The sequence below is a fragment of the Lasioglossum baleicum genome, unplaced genomic scaffold (genome assembly GCF_051020765.1).
Source record: "Lasioglossum baleicum unplaced genomic scaffold, iyLasBale1 scaffold0028, whole genome shotgun sequence".
NCBI classification, from domain to species: Eukaryota; Metazoa; Arthropoda; class Insecta; order Hymenoptera; family Halictidae; genus Lasioglossum; species Lasioglossum baleicum.
This window is the reverse complement of record NW_027469088.1, coordinates 1921096-1939236: the sequence shown is the minus strand read 5'-3', so window position 1 is coordinate 1939236 and position 18141 is coordinate 1921096. Positions and strand designations below refer to the sequence as shown.

The 18141-nt window shown below is 39.3% G+C and overlaps 2 protein-coding genes and 1 long non-coding RNA gene across 5 annotated transcripts; 1 reads left to right on the top strand and 2 right to left on the bottom strand.

Annotated features, from left to right (window-relative positions):
• Positions 1 to 3749: 3749 nt before the first annotated feature.
• LOC143219404 (uncharacterized) lies at positions 3750 to 12943 on the top strand. The gene is made up of 4 exons (XM_076445414.1): positions 3750 to 3755; positions 3844 to 4035; positions 12233 to 12420; positions 12625 to 12943. Exons 1-4 carry the CDS (start codon positions 3750 to 3752, stop codon positions 12851 to 12853), a joined length of 615 nt encoding a protein of 204 aa, XP_076301529.1. The 3' UTR covers positions 12854 to 12943.
• Positions 12944 to 14009: 1066 nt separating this feature from the next.
• LOC143219392 (uncharacterized) lies at positions 14010 to 15413 on the bottom strand. Of its 3 annotated transcripts, XR_013011309.1 has the most exons (5): positions 15375 to 15389; positions 15122 to 15308; positions 14895 to 15029; positions 14430 to 14623; positions 14010 to 14348 (listed from the first exon to the last, which is right to left on the bottom strand). It is a non-coding gene; the product is annotated as an uncharacterized LOC143219392 (long non-coding RNA). The 3 variants fall into 3 exon arrangements; XR_013011310.1 differs by having other exon boundaries at positions 15137 to 15413; XR_013011308.1 differs by having other exon boundaries at positions 15122 to 15412.
• Positions 15414 to 17400: 1987 nt separating this feature from the next.
• LOC143219391 (uncharacterized) lies at positions 17401 to 18100 on the bottom strand. Its single transcript, XM_076445403.1, has 2 exons — positions 17887 to 18100; positions 17401 to 17790 (listed from the first exon to the last, which is right to left on the bottom strand). Exons 1-2 carry the CDS (start codon positions 17914 to 17916, stop codon positions 17440 to 17442), a joined length of 381 nt encoding a protein of 126 aa, XP_076301518.1. The 5' UTR covers positions 17917 to 18100; the 3' UTR covers positions 17401 to 17439.
• Between the last annotated feature and the right edge of the window lie 41 nt (positions 18101 to 18141).

The following is an 18141-nucleotide window of genomic DNA, read 5'->3' as shown; positions in this document are numbered from 1 at the left end:
TCAAGGGGTCGAAATCGGGTGGGACAGCCTGTATATGTATTGTATATATCTACAGGGTGTTTAGCTACAGGTGGTAGAAAATTTAAGGGGTGGTTCTCGACGATAATATAAGACGAAAATGAAGAATAAAAAAATTGCGATTTCGGCTTCGTTATGATCGCTTTGTTACTTTTTCAGAAAACGTTAACGAAAAATTTGATACCATACTCACGAACATACATACGCACACACACACACACATACGAACATTTTGCTGAAAATAGTCTAAAATGACTGCAAAGAGACTATGAAACGTGATGTTACGGATGACGAACAGGTGTTCAATATCATCTCTGGCAGAAACCGTCCTAGATAAACGAACAGAGCTACCCTAGATAAATCTACATAATTGTTTAGGTTAGTTTAGGGCCCAAACGTACGCACGACCAACTGGTCGTTGACAAAATACGAATGTTCACTTGAAGGGTACTGACAAGTACCACCCGTCATTGCAGGGCTATATAAGCCTTTACATTTCTACTCTCGTGGGCTAGTACTGTCGTAATCACGAATAGTGTTGCGTCGTGCTGCATCTCGGAAGTCAACTACCAGTGAGATCGGACGTTCGTTCCTTTTGAATCAAAGTTTAACCGTACAGATTCCGCGAGTTCGGTCTAAAATCTGTTAGGCACTGACAAGGTTGCTCCGAGTCCCCCGCATTGCCAGTGCGTCAACACCGTGCGTCTTAGCTTAGGTAATATCACCTTTCAATTTCTTTCCTATTCTAAATTCAGTTCATTCGCGACACAAATACACTTGTAGAACGGAACTGTATAGTAAGAATATATTTGTCTTCTTTGATAATTAACTCAAATTCATTAAACCCATAATTATCGTCCAATATCCTAACCAAGTAATTGAACGTCCCCACATGATACAATCTTACCGCTCGAATTGTATCAATTAAATTATACTAGTTACGAGGCTTACTAATTATCCTAGCAATTCCCTGATTAACCATCAGGTTCTTTCGCGACATTCCAATTGTCCGAACAGAGATTTATCCAACCTAGCGGCTCCCCAGTTTTGCATTGGGTTCGTCCGCATCCTAACAGCTCCCTGATTTCGCATCAGGTTCGTCTGTGCTATTATACAACCTCCTAGCAGCTCCCCGGTTTTGCATCGGGTTCGTCTGCGTTTGACTCCATTCCTAGAGGCTTCCTGACTTCGCGTCAGGTTCGTCCTCGCTGTCAATAATCCTAGCGGCTCCCCAATTTCGCATTGGGTTCGTCCGCGTTCCTTAACTAACAAATTTATATCATATTCCTAGGCTACTAACCCTTCGCCGGCCACTCGTGCTGCTCGCGGCCCTGGCTCGTAACAGAAGATCTGCTAAAAAATCGATTTTCGATTTTCGGGGTCATTACAATAACTTCCCTATAAAATTGGGAAGTTAAAGATACCTCATTCCATTTAAAAAAACAAAGTTGACCTTTAAATGGCCTTTACGCATCCACTCACGAAAAAACTAATAACATCAAAATATGCTCCACGCGATACCATTCAAGCGTCTGCTGAAACATTTTTTGCTACGAGTAACAATAGCGAGAAAATCAAGAGGTCGAAATCGGGTGGGACAGCCTGTATATGTATTGTATATATCTACAGGGTGTTTAGCTACAGGTGGTGGAAAATTTAAGGGGTGGTTCTCGACGATAATATAAGACGAAAATGAAGAATAAAAAAATTGCGATTTCGGCTTCGTTATTTATTTATAAACAATTAAAAATCCGCCTAAAATGCTGCAATACTTCTAACAAAAGTGTACGTTGCGTACGTCACACAGGCGCGCGACAGTCTCGTATCAAGTGACAAACGCATGCATACCTTGGTTCTCATTTGGGGCCCCAGCGAGGTGAAAATGTTTAAAAAATCGTTGGACGACATTGAACCTACCTACTCGTTAAAATCCACAAGGGCATTTCTAATATCCGCCCTATGGAATTATCGAGTAGAAGAGGTCAATGCCCTTTCACTTTTAAATTCTTCTCACACATATCCACAAATCCTTATCCTGCACTATAATTGTTCATAACACCGTACTTAATATACTGGAGTAAACGCTCTAGCACTATTTACAATATCATACACACGCACTACGAGTTTACAGAGAGTACAAGTTTACTGAGGGGAATCAGGAGAATATAAAGAACTGGTAATCCTTTAATGTTGAAACACTGCACTTTATTGAACTTGATTTACGTCGCGAGACTCGCTCACAGACGGAACGGATATCTTTGAGGTCATGCGATTTCTGCGAACGGAAATCTTCGACGCGTGCGAGAAGAATCGTTCGTACAAGCTAGCATCCGTATGCACACTAATTCAAGACAGCTGATGTGGATGTGGTCAATGCACACACATGAGATATTTCGCGGTCACAGACAGAATGAGAAAGAATCACGAAATTCATGAAAACAGGATAGACAATGTATTGGTATAGCAACGCGCGATGTTTGGGCGGTAGTTTGCTGTAGATCTTCATTTGTTTTATCGATCTGGCATCGACCTCATCAGCTGTCTTGAGTCAGTGTGCATACAGATGCTACATAGCTTGTATGGACGATTCTTCTTGCACGCGTCGTAGATATCCGTTCTCAGAAATCACACACGACCTCAAGATATCCGTTCCGTCTGTGAGCGAGTCTCGCGACGTAAATCAAGTTCAATAAAGTGCAGTGTTTCAACGTTAAAGGATTACCAGTCCTTTACATTCTCCTCATTCCCCTCAGTAAACTTGTACTCTCTGTAAACTCGTAGTGCTTGTGTATGATATTGTAAATAGTGCTAGAACGTTTATTCCAGTATACTAAGAACGGTGTTATGAACAATTATAGTGCAGGATAAGGATTTGTGGATATGTGCGAGAAGAATTTAAAAGTGAAAGGGCATTGACCTCTTCTACTCGATAATTCCATAGGGCGGATATTAGAAATGTCCTTGTGGATTTTAACGAGTAGGTAGGTTCAATGTCGTCCAACGATTTTTTAAACATTTTCACCTCGCTGGGGCCCCAAATGAGAACCAAGGTATGCATGCGTTTGTCACTTGATACGAGACTGTCGCGCGCCCGTGTGACGTACGCAACGTACACTTTTGTTAGAAGTGTTGCAGCATTTTAGGCGGATTTTTAATTGTTAATAACTAAATAACGAAGCCGAAATCGCAATTTTTTATTCTTAATTTTTGTCTTATATTATCGTCGAGTACCACCCCTTAAATTTTCTCCCACCTGTAGCTAAACACCCTGTATATAGATTCTAATTTATTTATAACTTTTTCTTAAATTTGAAAATTTTAGGCGTCTGAAAAAGACATTTAAAAGATGCTGGAAAGATGCGTAAAAAGACGTTTAAAAGATGCCTGAAAGACCCCTACAAAGACGTGTAAAAGATGCATAAAAGAAGCCTAGAAGGCCCCTAAAACGACACCTAAAGATGCCCAAAAAATGCCTAATAGATTTCTTAAACGTACGTCTTTTAGGCGACTTTTTAGACGTCTGTAAAAGGCGTCTTTAAGACGACAAAAATTCTTTTGAATGTCGTCTTTAAGTTGCACAGTTTTGTAACTAATTGTAAGACGTATAAAAGACGTAAAAGGACGTGTAAAAGACAAGAAAAATAAGGGAAAATGACTTTACAGACGTCTTTTAGACGTATTTATATCTTGCGGCAGGCGTCTTTCAGATATCTTTGAGATGTCTCTGTAGTATGTCGGTATAAATTTCTATATTAATAGTTTACTGTAAAGCACAAGTGAAAGCTTTTGGATTCGAAGAATTGCAAGCTCTTTTTATCATTACAGGTCTTGCGAAACCTAAAAATTAAGTTGTGCAACCCTATATTGCCCCAGCACAGGGTGGAGCCACGCGCAGGATCTCGTCCTCCAACCGAAGAAGAGATGGACGAGTTCGAAGAATACGCGAGTATCCATAAGGGGTATTTCGATTCTTCGGAGGATAAAATAATCAAACAAAATTGGAACTTATTCTGCGAGGTTTGTCATTTGACACCATTATATACAGGGTGTCCCAAAATTCCTTCAACAACCGGAAATGAGAGGTTCCTGACGTCATTTGAAGCGACATTTTCGTTAGCAAAAATGGCCGATGCGGCTTTGTTTAGGAGTTATTAACGAAAAACACTGATCAATCAGAGCACCGGCAGGCGAGCGTCGGTGGTACGTCGCATAGTGGGAACTTTCGACCAAACTCGATTCAACATCAAAGAACTTTCGATAGAAATGAGGTAGAGCGATGAAATTTTTAAAAAATTAAAGCTGAAGCTTGGCAGAATATGGAGAAAATAGGTAGATTATGGTACGAACGTTTTTTAACCTTGAGAATATTCGTTAAAGTTCCACAATTTCAAGAAAATGTGGTTTCTCCGTTACCACGCCCGAAAAATTTTTTTTAAACATGCTATATATCATTTCCCGAAGATTTTTTCACGCTGAATTAAAATCTGGTCTCAAAATTTGTCTACGACCTCAGGATTTTGCAAGAAATCGATTTTTGTGAACAGAACTAACGTAATCATTTTTTCGTTGAAATGATTTGATAACCCACTAGTTTGAAGGTATATTGTATTCTCATATATAAAACACAATAAAATTAAACATAATGAAGTATTTGAACGTTTATTTGACGTATATCACTTGACGAACTATCACCAGACGTATCGTTGCGATTGTCGCTGGCACTCCTTGTAGGCTGTGTGACTGTAATGTAATTTAAATTAGACATCTATTTCCCATGATTATATTTTCATTTACACAGGAAGTAAGGTAAGTATTTAATCTTTTTAACTTACTTCTCATCAACGAATTCTTTAACTTCTGGTGATAAAAATAAGAATAAGGTAGAGAAATAAGTTAAAAAGATTAACTACTTACCTAACTTCCCGTGTAAATGAAAATATAATCGTGTAAAATAGATATCTATTTTAAATTACATTACCATCACACAGCCTACAAGGAGTGCCAGCGACAATCGCAGCGATACGTCGGGTGATCGTTCGTCAAGTGATATACGTCAAATAAACGTTCAAATACTTCATTATGTTTAATTTTATTGTGTTTTATATATGAGAATACAATATACCTTCAAACTAGTGGGTTATCAAATCATTTCAACGAAAAAATGATTACGTTAGTTCTGTTCACAAAAATCGATTTCTTGCAAAATCCTGAGGTCGTAGACAAATTTTGAGACCAGATTTTAATTCGGCGTGCAAAAATCTTCGGGAAATGATATATAGCATGTTTAAAAAAAATTTTTCGGGCGTGGTAACGGAGAAACCACATTTTCTTGAAATTGTGAAACTTTAACGAATATTCTCAAGGTTAAAAAACGTTCGTACCATAATCTACCTATTTTCTCCAAGTATATTCTGCCAAGTTTCAGCTTTAATTTTAAAAAACTTTCATCGCTCTACCTCATTTCTATCGAAAGTTCTTTGATTTTGAATCGAGTTTGGTCGGAAGTTCCCACTATGTGCCGCGCCGCGCCGCGCCGTGACCGCAACGAACAAGAATTTCTCGATGATGTGAATCCTCTCCAATTTCGATGAGCTTTGGATATGCTGTCAAGACCATTATTCTGAACAATATTTCTCTTTAGACTTTCTGACGGTCGTGTTTAGTTTACGAGATAATCGTGAAAAACGTAACTTGTAAATTCATATGGGTGTTCATGATAGCGGACACCTCTTGCTAATAATATCTCCAAAAAAAGTCGACCACCAACTATTTCAGAGGAAAAAGATATTTAAAACGTCGAGTTTTATAACATATTTCAAGATCATAGGAATCGGTGAGGACCCACATCATCGGCAATTTTGCCCGAACGAGAGAAGAAGTATAGATACTGATTGAATTAAAAACTCACTTGTTCAGCCATGAATGCATTTGCTGCTTCGAAATGTGTGTCACTGAGTCACTGGGTGACGAACTGCACAGATATCTTCAGGTATACGGCAGTACCGATAGCTAAGGGACGTACAGCCAGGTCGACGAACTGCACAGCCGGTGGTAGATAGTTGGTATACTAAGGCCTAAGGGATGCGCGGTCAAGTCGACGATCCAGAATTTCACTTTTACTTTCGAATCGATAAATAATTCGTAGGTTTATTTCACGCAGATGCATCGAACTTTTTCCACACTCACGATCACTGTTTACATTTGTCAACACATACTTATGCACTAATTGCCACATCTCTTGTAATGCTGCACAAATCACAACAATCAGATAATGCGATCGCGGATTTTATGCATTTGTAGCAGAAATGAGTATATGCATTTTAAGACAGTAGATGGATTAAAATAATTTAAAAACACCAATGTATTATTTTCAACTTGTTAAAATGATTACAGTAAGAATCAAATATCTGTTTGGCTCCTGTCCCTTGTAATAGCAGCAGCCAACTTTCATTTTGCATGAAGAACCGCAGTCTAGTGATTAGTTTAAATATCACTATCAAAACCACAGTTAATAGCAACCGTTAGCTTTGAATTGACAAGACTTTGAAGATGTTCTCTGTACCGCCGCTCGAACGATACTGATTTTCCGCAAGATTTTTCTGAAGAATTTAGGAAGGGCATTATGCGTGTCGGAATTCGAAATGCACGCTGTAGCAGGTTTAGGAAAACGACGGGATGGTTAGACGAAAAACAGGATACGAGATGGACCGCTGTGAGACTAGAATTGATGGCATTCACATGTTTAGTTTTTCCTGCAGATTGGTGCGCAGAGTCGATGTGTAACCGCTTGAAAACGTTGTCTGTCCTTCTATCAGAAGGATCTAAGAAGAAGGATTTATGCTCATTTTTGCAAAGGAAAATGCTTTAAATGGCCTCAGGAAGCACCCATTCCCGGGAAGTGCAGGAATTTTGGGACACCCTGTATATATATTTGGTAATTATTGCGAAAGGGTCTGCGTATACCGATTTTGATGAAATTTTAATATGTTATGCAGCAACACACATTTTGAACAACTTTTTCCTTTTCCAATATAGGGGGTCGCTTTTAGTTTCCGAGATATTTGCAAAAAATTATCGCTAATACTGTATTGAATTCTTTGTATTCCTGCACGCTCCGTGGCAACGTAAGCTTGTCCCGGTGCGGCGTTTGTTTACATTTTGACGCTGTGGAGATGAGACAGAGATCAGGGTCTCACTCAGAAAACAGTGGTCATACATACAGGGTGGGGCATTTAAATGGGAACATCCAAAATATCTCGGTTGTTATTAGTCGTACAAAAAATCTCCACAGAACAAAGTAGTACTGTTTCAAGGGGCGAATTTGATGATGGTAAAAATTTTTTCTCAAGGCCATTTTTTTACAAGATTTCAAGGTCATCGACATTTTTTTAAACGGAATGAGGTATTTTTTAATACATCAATCGATGCAGGACATCCGTTATAAAAAGGTACTAACCTATGTATGTCGAAAAGTTAGTAGTACACGATATATTTCGATTTAAATAACTCTAAAACACCATTACTGTCGTACTAAGACGTTAGCGTTTACTTACTTGTGTAAGTAAGGCCCGACCATGCATACGAAAATCCAGAAGTAGTCTTTCAAAATTGAAAGCTCACTCTATACAGGGTGTCCCAGAATTCGTGAAAATCCCGAGAGGGGGTGGTTCCTGAGACCATTTCAAGAGATATTTTCCTTTGCAAAAATGTTATCCGCGGCTTTGTTTAGGAGTTATTAACGAAAAACACGGACCAATCAGAGCGCGACCTAGAAGCGAGTTGCCACAGTCGGCCAATAGACAGTTGGCGCGCCGGGCCGACTGTGTCAACTCGCTTCTAGGTCGCGCTCTGATTGGTCCGTGGTTTTCGTTAATAACTCCTAAACAAAGCCGCGGATAACATTTTTGCAAAGGAAAATATCTCTTGAAATGGTCTCAGGAACCACCCCCTCTCGGGATTTTCACGAATTTCGGCCAATAGACAGTTGGCGCGCCGGGCCGACTGTGGCAACTCGCTTCTAGGTCGCGCTCTGATTGGTTCGTGTTTTTCGTTAATAACTCCTAAACAAAGCCGCGGATAACATTTTTGCAAAGGAAAATATCTCTTGAAATGGTCTCAGGAACCACCCCCTCTCGGGATTTTCACGAATTTTGGGACACCCTGTATTATCATTGGGACATTGTATTATCAATATTGGGACACCCTATATGACCAGAGTGACACCCTGTTTTATCTCTCATCGCTACAGCGTCAAAATGTAAAAAAACGCCGCGCCGGGACAGGCTTATGTTGCCACGGAGCGTGCAGGAATACGAAAAATTCACTACAGTATTTGTAATAGTTTTTTGCAAATATCTCGAAAACTAAAAGCGACCCCCTATATTGGAAAAGGAAAAAGTTGTTAAAAATGTCGAAATCTATATCATATTTAAATTTCATCAAAATCGGAGTACGCAGACCTTTTCGCAATAATTACCATATACAGGGTGTCCCAAACTAAGTGTAAGTCCCGGAAATGGGAGGTTCCTGAGACCATTCTAAGAGACATTTTCCTTTGCACCAATGTCAACTGCGGCTTTGTTTAGGAGTTACTAACGAAAAACACGGACCAATCAGAGCGCGCCCTGGGCCGCCGCGCCGCGCCTAGCCGGCAAGCGAGTGTCGGTGGTACGCCGTGACATCACAACGAACAAGAGTTTCTCGATTATGTGAATGCTCTCCGATTTCAATGAGCTTTGGATATGTGGTCAAGATCATTATTCTGAACAACATATCTCTTTAGACTTTTTGGCGATCGGCTTTAGTTTACGAGATTATCGCGAGAAACTTTACTTGTAAATCCATGGGATCGATGTACTACTAGCTTCTATCCGATTTCAATGAGCTTTAGATATGTGGTCAAGACCATTATTCTGAACAACATTGGCTTTAGTTTACGAGGTTATCGTAAAAAAAGAGAAGAAGCAGAAACTGATTGTATTAAAAACTCACGTATTCAGCCGTAAATCCATTTGCTGCTTCGAAATGTGTGTCTTGAAATTTCTCCACACTCACAATCACTGTTCACATTTGTCAACACATAGTTATGCACTAATAATAATTGCCATATCCCTTGTACTGCTGCACAAATCACAACAATCAGGTAATGCAATCACTAGACCGCGGATTTCATGCATTTGTAGCAAACATGAGTAGGTGCATTTTAATACAGTAGAGAGATTAAAATAATTTCAAAACACCATAGTGTTATTTTCAACTTCTTAAAACGATCACAGTGAGAATCAAATATCTGTCTGGCTCCTGTCCCTTGTAATAGCGGCAGCCAACATTAATTTTGCATAAAGATCCGCAGTCTAGTGATTAGTTTAAATATTACTATCAAAAACACAGCTAATAGCAACCGTTAGCTTTGAATTGACAAGTCTTTGGAGATGTTCTCTCTACCGCGGCTCGAACGACACTGATTTTCCGCAAGATTTTTCTAAAGAATTTAGGAAGGGCATTTAGAGTGTCGAAATTCGAAATGCACGCTGTAGCACGTTTACAAAAGCGAAGGGACGCACAGTGGTCCAAACGGCCGATTTAGGAGTGCAAAAGTATAAACGCTTCTAATAATCGATAATTCTGTGTTACATGTATTCTATACACATTAGGTAAGTATAAAGAAGGCTAATAGAGTTCCGTAAGTTTATTGAAATATTTTTTTTTCTTAAAATATAGCAGAGAAGTAACATATTTCAATTTATAATGCCAGTTTTAATGTATAGTGATAGAAAAGAGAAACTTGTACACAATTCTTCGTTTTTTACAAAAGTATAATTTTCAGAAATGAAATTTACGTCAACAACAATAATAATAATAATAATGTGCATTCTTTGCACATTATTGCCTAATACGTCTATTAATCGTCTATTATATATTATTTATTATAATAATACGTCTATTATACATATATATGTAAGTCCCACGCGTACTCGTCATCGAACTGTACCAGAAAAAATAAAATAATTTGCTAATCTGCATTTTTCTACAAATAAATTTGTTGAAACCATAAACTACATATTTCATTCCTAATATTTATGCAAAAATTAACGCGAATACGGGCGAGCATCGTTAGTATTTCCTACTAATTTAAGAAATGAATTTCTTAAAACCTCTTCGTTCCACGCGTACTCGTCATCGAACTGTACCAGAAAAAATAAAATAACTTGCTAATCTGCAATTTTCTGTAAATAAATTTGATGAAACCACAAACTACATATTCCATTCCTAATATTCATGCAAAAATTAACGCGAATACGGGCGAATATCATTAGTATTTCCTACAACAAACTTAAAAAATAAATTTCTTAATACTTCCTTGAGGAACATTATTTAAACATTTCCGAAAAATTGTTTTATATTTTTTTTTATATCTTCCTAATGCTTCTGAACACGGCTGTTATAATTAGAAATCAATATTAATGTTCCAAACAAAAAAATAATAGGTGAAAAGGATGTCCTTTATATCGATGTACTTTTCATACTGCTACTTTCAACCTATGCCACACTTAACAATAATTGATTTGAGAAGTAAAATTGTTGATTTCAGCTTCTACAGACATGTGTGTTGATGTAAGAAACAGTATTAAATGCCTACTTCATGTTTGGTTTTTTGACTTTTGCACTCCTAAATCGGCCGTTTGGACCACTGTGGGACGGTTAGATGAAAAACAGAACGCGAGAAGGACCGCTGTAAGATTTACGGCAAACACATGTTTAGTTTTTCCTGCAGATTGGTACGCAGAGTCGATGGGTAACCGCGCGTTCGAAAACGTCATCCGTCCTTTTACCCAGCAAGGGGTAAAAATGTCAGGTCAGCGTAGCATCCCTATTGTCCTATACCTTCCTTAAGAAACTTTCTAAAAGAAGGACAGACGACGTTTTCGAACGGTTACCCATCGACTCTGCGTACCAATCTGCAGGAAAAACTAAACATGTGAATGCCATAAATCTTTAAGCGGTCCTTCTCGTATCCTATTTTTCGTCTAACCGTCCCTTCGCTTTCGTAAACGTGCTACAGCTTGCATTTCGAATTTCGACACTCTAAATGCCCTTCCTAAATTCTTTAGAAAAATCTTACGGAAAATCAGTGTCGTTCGAGCTGCGGTAGAGAGAACATCTCCAAAGACTTGTCAATTCACAGCTAACGGTTGCTATTAGCTGTGTTTTTGATAGTGATATTTAAACTAATCACTAGACTGCGGATCTTTGTGTAAAATGAAAGTTGACTGCCGCTATTTCCAGGGACAGGAGCCAGACGGATATTTGATTCTTACTGTGATCGTTTTAAGAAGTTGAAAATAATACATTGGTATTTTGAAATTATTTTAATCTCTCTACTGTATTAAAATGCACCTACTCATGTTTGCTACAAATGCATGAAATCCGCGGTCTAGTGATTGCATTACATGGATTACCTGATTGTTGTGATTTATGCAGCAGTACAAGAGATATGGTAATTATTATTAGTGCATAACTATGTGTTGACAAATGTGAACAGTGATTGTGAGTGTGGAGAAATTTCAAGACACACATTTGGAAGTAGCAAATGGATTTACGGTTGTATAAGTGAGTTTTTAATACAATCAGTTTCTGCTTCTTCTCTTTTTTTTACGATTATCTCGTAAACTAGAGCCAACCGCCAAATAGTCTAAAGAGAAATGTTGTTCAGAATAATGGTCTTGACCACATATCCAAAGCTCATTGAAATCGGATAGAAGCTAGTAGTACATCGATCCCATGGATTTACAAGTAAAGTTTCTCGCGATAATCTCGTAAACTAAAGCTGATCGCCAAAAAGTCTAAAGAGAAATGTTGTTCAGAATAATGATCTTGACCACATATCCAAAGCTCATTGAAATCGGAGAGCATTCACATAATCGAGAAACTCTTGTTCGTTGCGATGTCACGGCGTACCACCGACACTCGCTTGCCGGCTCGGCGCGGCGCGGCGGCCCAGGGCGCGCTCTGATTGGTCCGTGTTTTTCGTTAATAACTCCTAAACAAAGCCGCAGTTGACATTGGTGCAAAGGAAAATGTCTCTTAGAATGGTCTCAGGAACATCCCATTTCCGGGACTTACACTTAGTTTGGGACACCCTGTATTTTTATAATAAAATGTCAAGCAAAATTCTTTTATGATTGATCTAAAAATCTTTATTGTCTCTACATAGATGCACAACTGGCATCCTGAGCAAACGAAACCATTTCTACTCTTACGAGTAGGAAATAAAACAAATATACGCAGTAAAAGAGAGAGACGCAAATTTGTACAGTTCTTAGCAGACGGACTTCCACACAGGACGTTATACAGTGTGTACCACAGATTTAGAAATTTGTTTGCAGACCGTGTGCATAGAAGGTAAAATATACAGGGTGTTTCACTACAGGTTGAAGAAAAATTAAAAATTGCAATTTTTTATTCTGTATTTTCGTTATATATTGTCATGGAGAACCACCCCTTTTTTAAGTTTTCTCCCACCTGTAGTCGAACACCTTGTACAACATTATTAGTAATATAAGTTTCACAGTGTGTTATATTTATTTTATGTTTTTGTAAATTAAGGTTCCTTCCAGAGGAGGATAAAATGATCCTAGATCATTTAGAACGCAACGAAAATCTCGATGAGAAAAGAAAATACACGGACCTGGCACAAGTCTTGAAAAGAACACGAGCATCTATTTGGCGACGATACACGCTCTTGAAACAAAAACGAAAGGATACAGATAAACAGAAATCAAAGCAGGGATGCGAACCGCGGACTAACCCGGATAGAACGGGTCTTAGGGCCTAGAGACAGCGGGTTAACTCGCTCGGGGCGGATATTAAGCCGGTCGGAGCGGGTTACATACTATGTTGCTACAGTAAATGCTCCTTCGTTGTGAAGAATCGTCTATGCGATCGTTGTGACGTGCCTACCCACTCTACTGCCTGTCAACGCCGAGTCGGCCGAGTCGCTCCGCAGGGCGGCGACGATCGATGTCGGCTCGGGTATATCGGTGTGAACACCACAACATTGACTCGAGTGAATCAAATTCTCAAACTTCTTAATTTTCATAATCGGTTTATATGGGACTTTTAATAGCTTATTCCTGGCGTTTCTCTGATTAAAATGATACCAAACACGATACATACGTCGCGCTGTGCTCCTACGGGCTGTAACTCCGTTAAGGGGGCCGTCTCCTCAAGTGACCTTGGACGAGATTGATCGTCACGCTATAAACGAGCAAGCGGCCGGTAGACGAAGCAAAATAATAACATTTCTGTCCAGTAGGGGAGCTGGGTACACCTTCTAGAGTTGAATGTCGAGCAGCGCCAACGAGATATCCTTACGACGGTGACAGCAGTCACTGTAGCGCACTGTATCGGTAAAACAGAGGAAGCAGAAAATATGTTGTCGGTAAGGTAGGATTCGTAAGCAAGCGTGACGTCACAATTTGGCTGACGCAATGCTGCAGCGTTGGTGTGCTCAAGCAAGAGAGTGTTGGTGCATACTGCATACACACCGCTCGAGCGACGTGTACGTGTGCTTACGGCCTACGAGCATGACAAGATTTCGCGACGATTGCCCTCCTATTTCTCGATAACGCAACGATGGGGCTTTTTCGTAATCAAATCCGTTAGATGAAACATCAATCTGGTGCGCTGTTTGCTTCAAAAGTCATTCCTTTAGGTTTCCAAACAATAGTTTTGGAATATTCAGCTGCATGTTGCCCGTCGGAGAAGCTATGTTCGCCGGCGTGACGTAACAGTATGGCTGACGATGCTGCAGCGTCGGTGTGCTCAAGCGTGAAAGTAGTGGTGCATACACACCGCTCGAGCGACGTGTATGTACAATGTACGTGTGCCTACGGCCTACGCCTACGAGCATCGCAAGGGTCCGGGATTCGCGTATAAAAGAAGTCCGTATTTATAGATACCCCGCTGGCTCGAAAAAAACATAAGTTGCTGCTTCTCTCCTTCTCTTGCTAGCTAAGACAGTCCCCACCACGTCCACTCCGCTAAAGGGGTAGCAGCAACATGTGTTTTTTGAGCCAGCGTCGCCCAGGTCTGGATTACGGGAAGGGGATACATAACGCAAAGGGTACGGGATACATAACACAACACAAGTGTAGTAAGATTTGTTAATATTTATTTCGTCATTATAAAGTTTCTTTAGTAACAGTTGTTGACTATAATACTTTTTCCTCCCGCGCTCCTCCGCGTCCCCCGCGCTCGCCGCGATGCCGCTCTCTCTCTCTCTCTCTCTCTCTCTCTCTCTCTCTCTTCTTCTCTCGCAATATTCTTGTCTGTAACATATAAATACAACATTAATGCAACGAAGACTATATAAAATACGTATATGTGTATGTAGTTAGAAGACAACTCACTAGTTGATTATCGGAGAGCTCCGGCTCCCTCCCAATGAGCACAGGAATATCCATGTTCGTCCAAGGATCATCCACGAACAGTACATTTTCTTCTTACTTCCGACTGCTGTAACTTCTTGGTTCCGCTTCCTGCTGTCTTCTTTCAAACTCTCTGGGTCTGTTTAGAGTCAGCAATTCCCCGCTGGAGGCAGTAACTAGAAATAAAATATGTTTTTATGAAAAAAGATATACTAATTACAGTAATAGGATGAGATGTACAGCTACGAATATGAATATAATAATTTATATAATATATAATATATAATATAATAATTTAATGTTCAATCCTAAGTAGCCATGTACGTCCCTAAAACGTACGGTTCACGTCCAAACGTCCTACGTCCATTCTGCGTACGTTTTAGGGACGTACGTGGCTACTTGTGGCTACTTGGGATACGTAGAGCGATTCTTTTTGTATCTACATACCAATCTTGCTGATGCAGCGGCCAGTGTTCCGATATGGTGCATCTTTTCTCGCGCATGCGCGACGATTTCAGGTTAGATTCGTAAAGCGGCCCTGCTCAAACGTCCAATTTGGTAAAACCTAAGAAACGGACATTCCTAAAATGTCCAAAATTTAAGTCCTAGAGACAATCTTGGAAAGTACTGAATGGACGTAGGATATTTGGACGTGAACTGGAACTGAAACGTACGTTTTGGGGACGTACGTGGCAGTGATGCAAGAATCGAGGACGCGAGGACGTTTCCCCTCCGGCACAGGACCCCCCACTCTGACGGACCGTGGACGTACCGTCCTCGCCGTTGCTTCTGCTGCGCACGCGCTACACACGAACGTACTTCTACTCTGCCCGTGCGAGTATCTGCTCGATTGCACGCGCGCTACACAACAAGCGTACCTCTACCACATCCTTAGACAATATCTAAGACCACGTCCGTGTGACTAACCTGCTCGACTGAACGATGCCGACGCGTTCCTTCGATTTTCACCAATTTTCACGTTGCCGAAGTTTCGAAAGCATGAGTCGGAAAGTCGGCATCTGGAGACAGCACGCATTTGAATCCCGGGACCGCGCGGCGCGGTGCACATTTTGCTATAACTTTTGATCTAAAAAAGATATCGAAGCGAAATTTGGACTAAATTTTTTTTTAAAAAACCGGGTTTAGTGGTCTATACTAAAATATGTTTTGTATTTCTTAAATAATTTTTTTCGTTGATTTGGTCCAGAGGGCCCCCACCACAAATTGATTTTTAGTCGAACCATGCTCAATAAACAATTACGAAAAAATTAAGAAATATTCTACCTAATAGCACACATGACCGAGACTTTTTTCAGATTTTTCAGATCATGCAAACATGTTTTAAAAAATTGAAAATCTTTAAACATTCGAAGAAAATGCATATTTCGTATTGAAATTTTCGAGATACCAGTTTTATAAAAATTCAGTAGTCAGATATTATTGAAACAATTGTCCTTAATTTTTTTCAGAATTTTTTATAAATTGTATCGGTGTTAAAAAAATCCAAATCAATTTTTTCGATACCTCTTTACTTTTTTGTAGATGTATTATGTATTATTGAATATTTTTATATTCAGAAAAATAATGTACAGACTTAATAATGCAATACAAAACATTTTATTTATATTATATTTCAATATATGAGCGTAGCTTCCAACACTTTCGGTTGGCGTAGGCGGTAAAGTCTTCGGCTGCGAACTTTTTGGCATAATTCTTTTTTTCCTTTACACAATTTTTTTTTGTTCTTTGTTTACATTAAATTATTGTAGCAACATTTCAAATATATTTTCAAAGTGTTTTAAAAATGTTTTATGCAATAGTATCTCTAACTACGAAAATCCATCATGATGGCTCACAATTAGTTGCAATGTCTTTGACATTATGTACTACTTTCATTTATTGATTCTGCTGAATGTCAAATGGTATACAACTTCATATTTTACTATTGCCGTATGTTAGTTTCTTTTCATTTATCATTAGAAGAAATCTTAATTTTCAAACATTAGAAATTTGGTGTTATGTTATCTTTGCAATGGCAACTGATGTATCATAAGCCCACAAAGTTTGATGTCCTACGATTTCGAACCATTTGTAACTGTTGTAACACTCAAGAAACGGCAAAGTACCAACGGAGAAATAGATGGTCATGTATGGTATTTATGTGTAAAGTGAGGTCTTTGAATTTGATGAACACAACAATAATGCTATAATTAGATGAAGAACAAAGAACAAAAAAATGTGTTTAAATGAAAAAAAGAATTATTCGGTGCGGGATTCGATCAAGGGCCAAAAAGTTCGCAGCCGAAGACTTTACCGCCTACGCCAACCGAAAGTGTTGGAAGCCACGCTCATATATTGAAATATAATATAAATAAAATATTTTGCATTGCATTATGAAGTCTGTACATTATTTTTCTGGATATAAAAATATCCAATAATACACATAATACATCTACAAAAAAGTATCGAAAAAATTGATTTGGATTTTTTTAACACCAACACAATTTATAAAAACTTCTGGAAAAAATTAAGGACAATTGTTTCAATAATATCTGACTACTGAATTTTTATAAAACTGGTATCTCGAAAATTTCAATACGAAATATGCATTTTCTTCGAATGTTTAAAGATTTTCAATTTTTTAAAACATGTTTGCATGATCTGAAAAATCTGAAAAAAGTCTCGGTCATGTGTGCTATTAGGTAGAATATTTCTTAATTTTTTCGTAATTGTTTATTGAGCATGGTTCGACTAAAAATCAATTTGTGGTGGGGGCCCTCTGGACCAAATCAACGAAAAAAATTATTTAAGAAATACAAAACATATTTTAGTATAGACCACTAAACCCGGTTTTTTAAAAAAAATTTAGTCCAAATTTCGCTTCGATATCTTTTTTAGATCAAAAGTTATAGCAAAATGTGCACCGCGCCGCGCCGCGCCGCGCCGTCCCGGGATTCAAATGCGCGCTGTCTCCAGATGCCGACTTTCCGACTCATGCTTTCGAAACTTCGGCAACGTGAAAATTGGTGAAAATCGAAGGAACGCGTCGGCGTCGTTCAGTCTGCTCGACCTGCTCGGTAGTCACACGGACATGGTAGAGGTACGCTTGTTGTGTAGCGCGCGTCCAATCGAGCAAGCACTCACACGGGCAGAGTAGAAGTACGTTTGTGTGTAGCGCGTGCGCAGCAGAAGCAACGGCGAGGACGGTGCGTCCACGGTCCGTCAGAGTGGGGGGTCCAGTGCCGGAGGGGAAACGTCCTCGCGTCCTCGATTCTGGCATCACTGGTACGTGGCCACTTGGGCTTTGAGTCGCCAACCGCGACGACCCAGTATCTTCCAGTCTCTGCAACATACAAAATATCAATTATTGATAATCAATAGTTAATAATGTTAATATTAATGTTAATACCAAATGGTTAATAATGTATCGTATACTCACCGGCACCTTTCTGGCCCAGCTGATGCTCATTGTCCGTGGCGGCCGTCAACATCTCGCCGATCGCCACGTCTCCGGGTACCACACCTGTGGCACATTCGCGGCAAACAGTCCAGATGATTCGTGACTATAACAGAAACAACACACAAATAAATGGAAAACGAAAAAATGCTCATCAAACTTCAAAGTATGAAAAGTAAAATTTTATTTCTCTGCTTACATTATCAGCTGATGGTGGATCTGCTGTCGCCTCGGAAT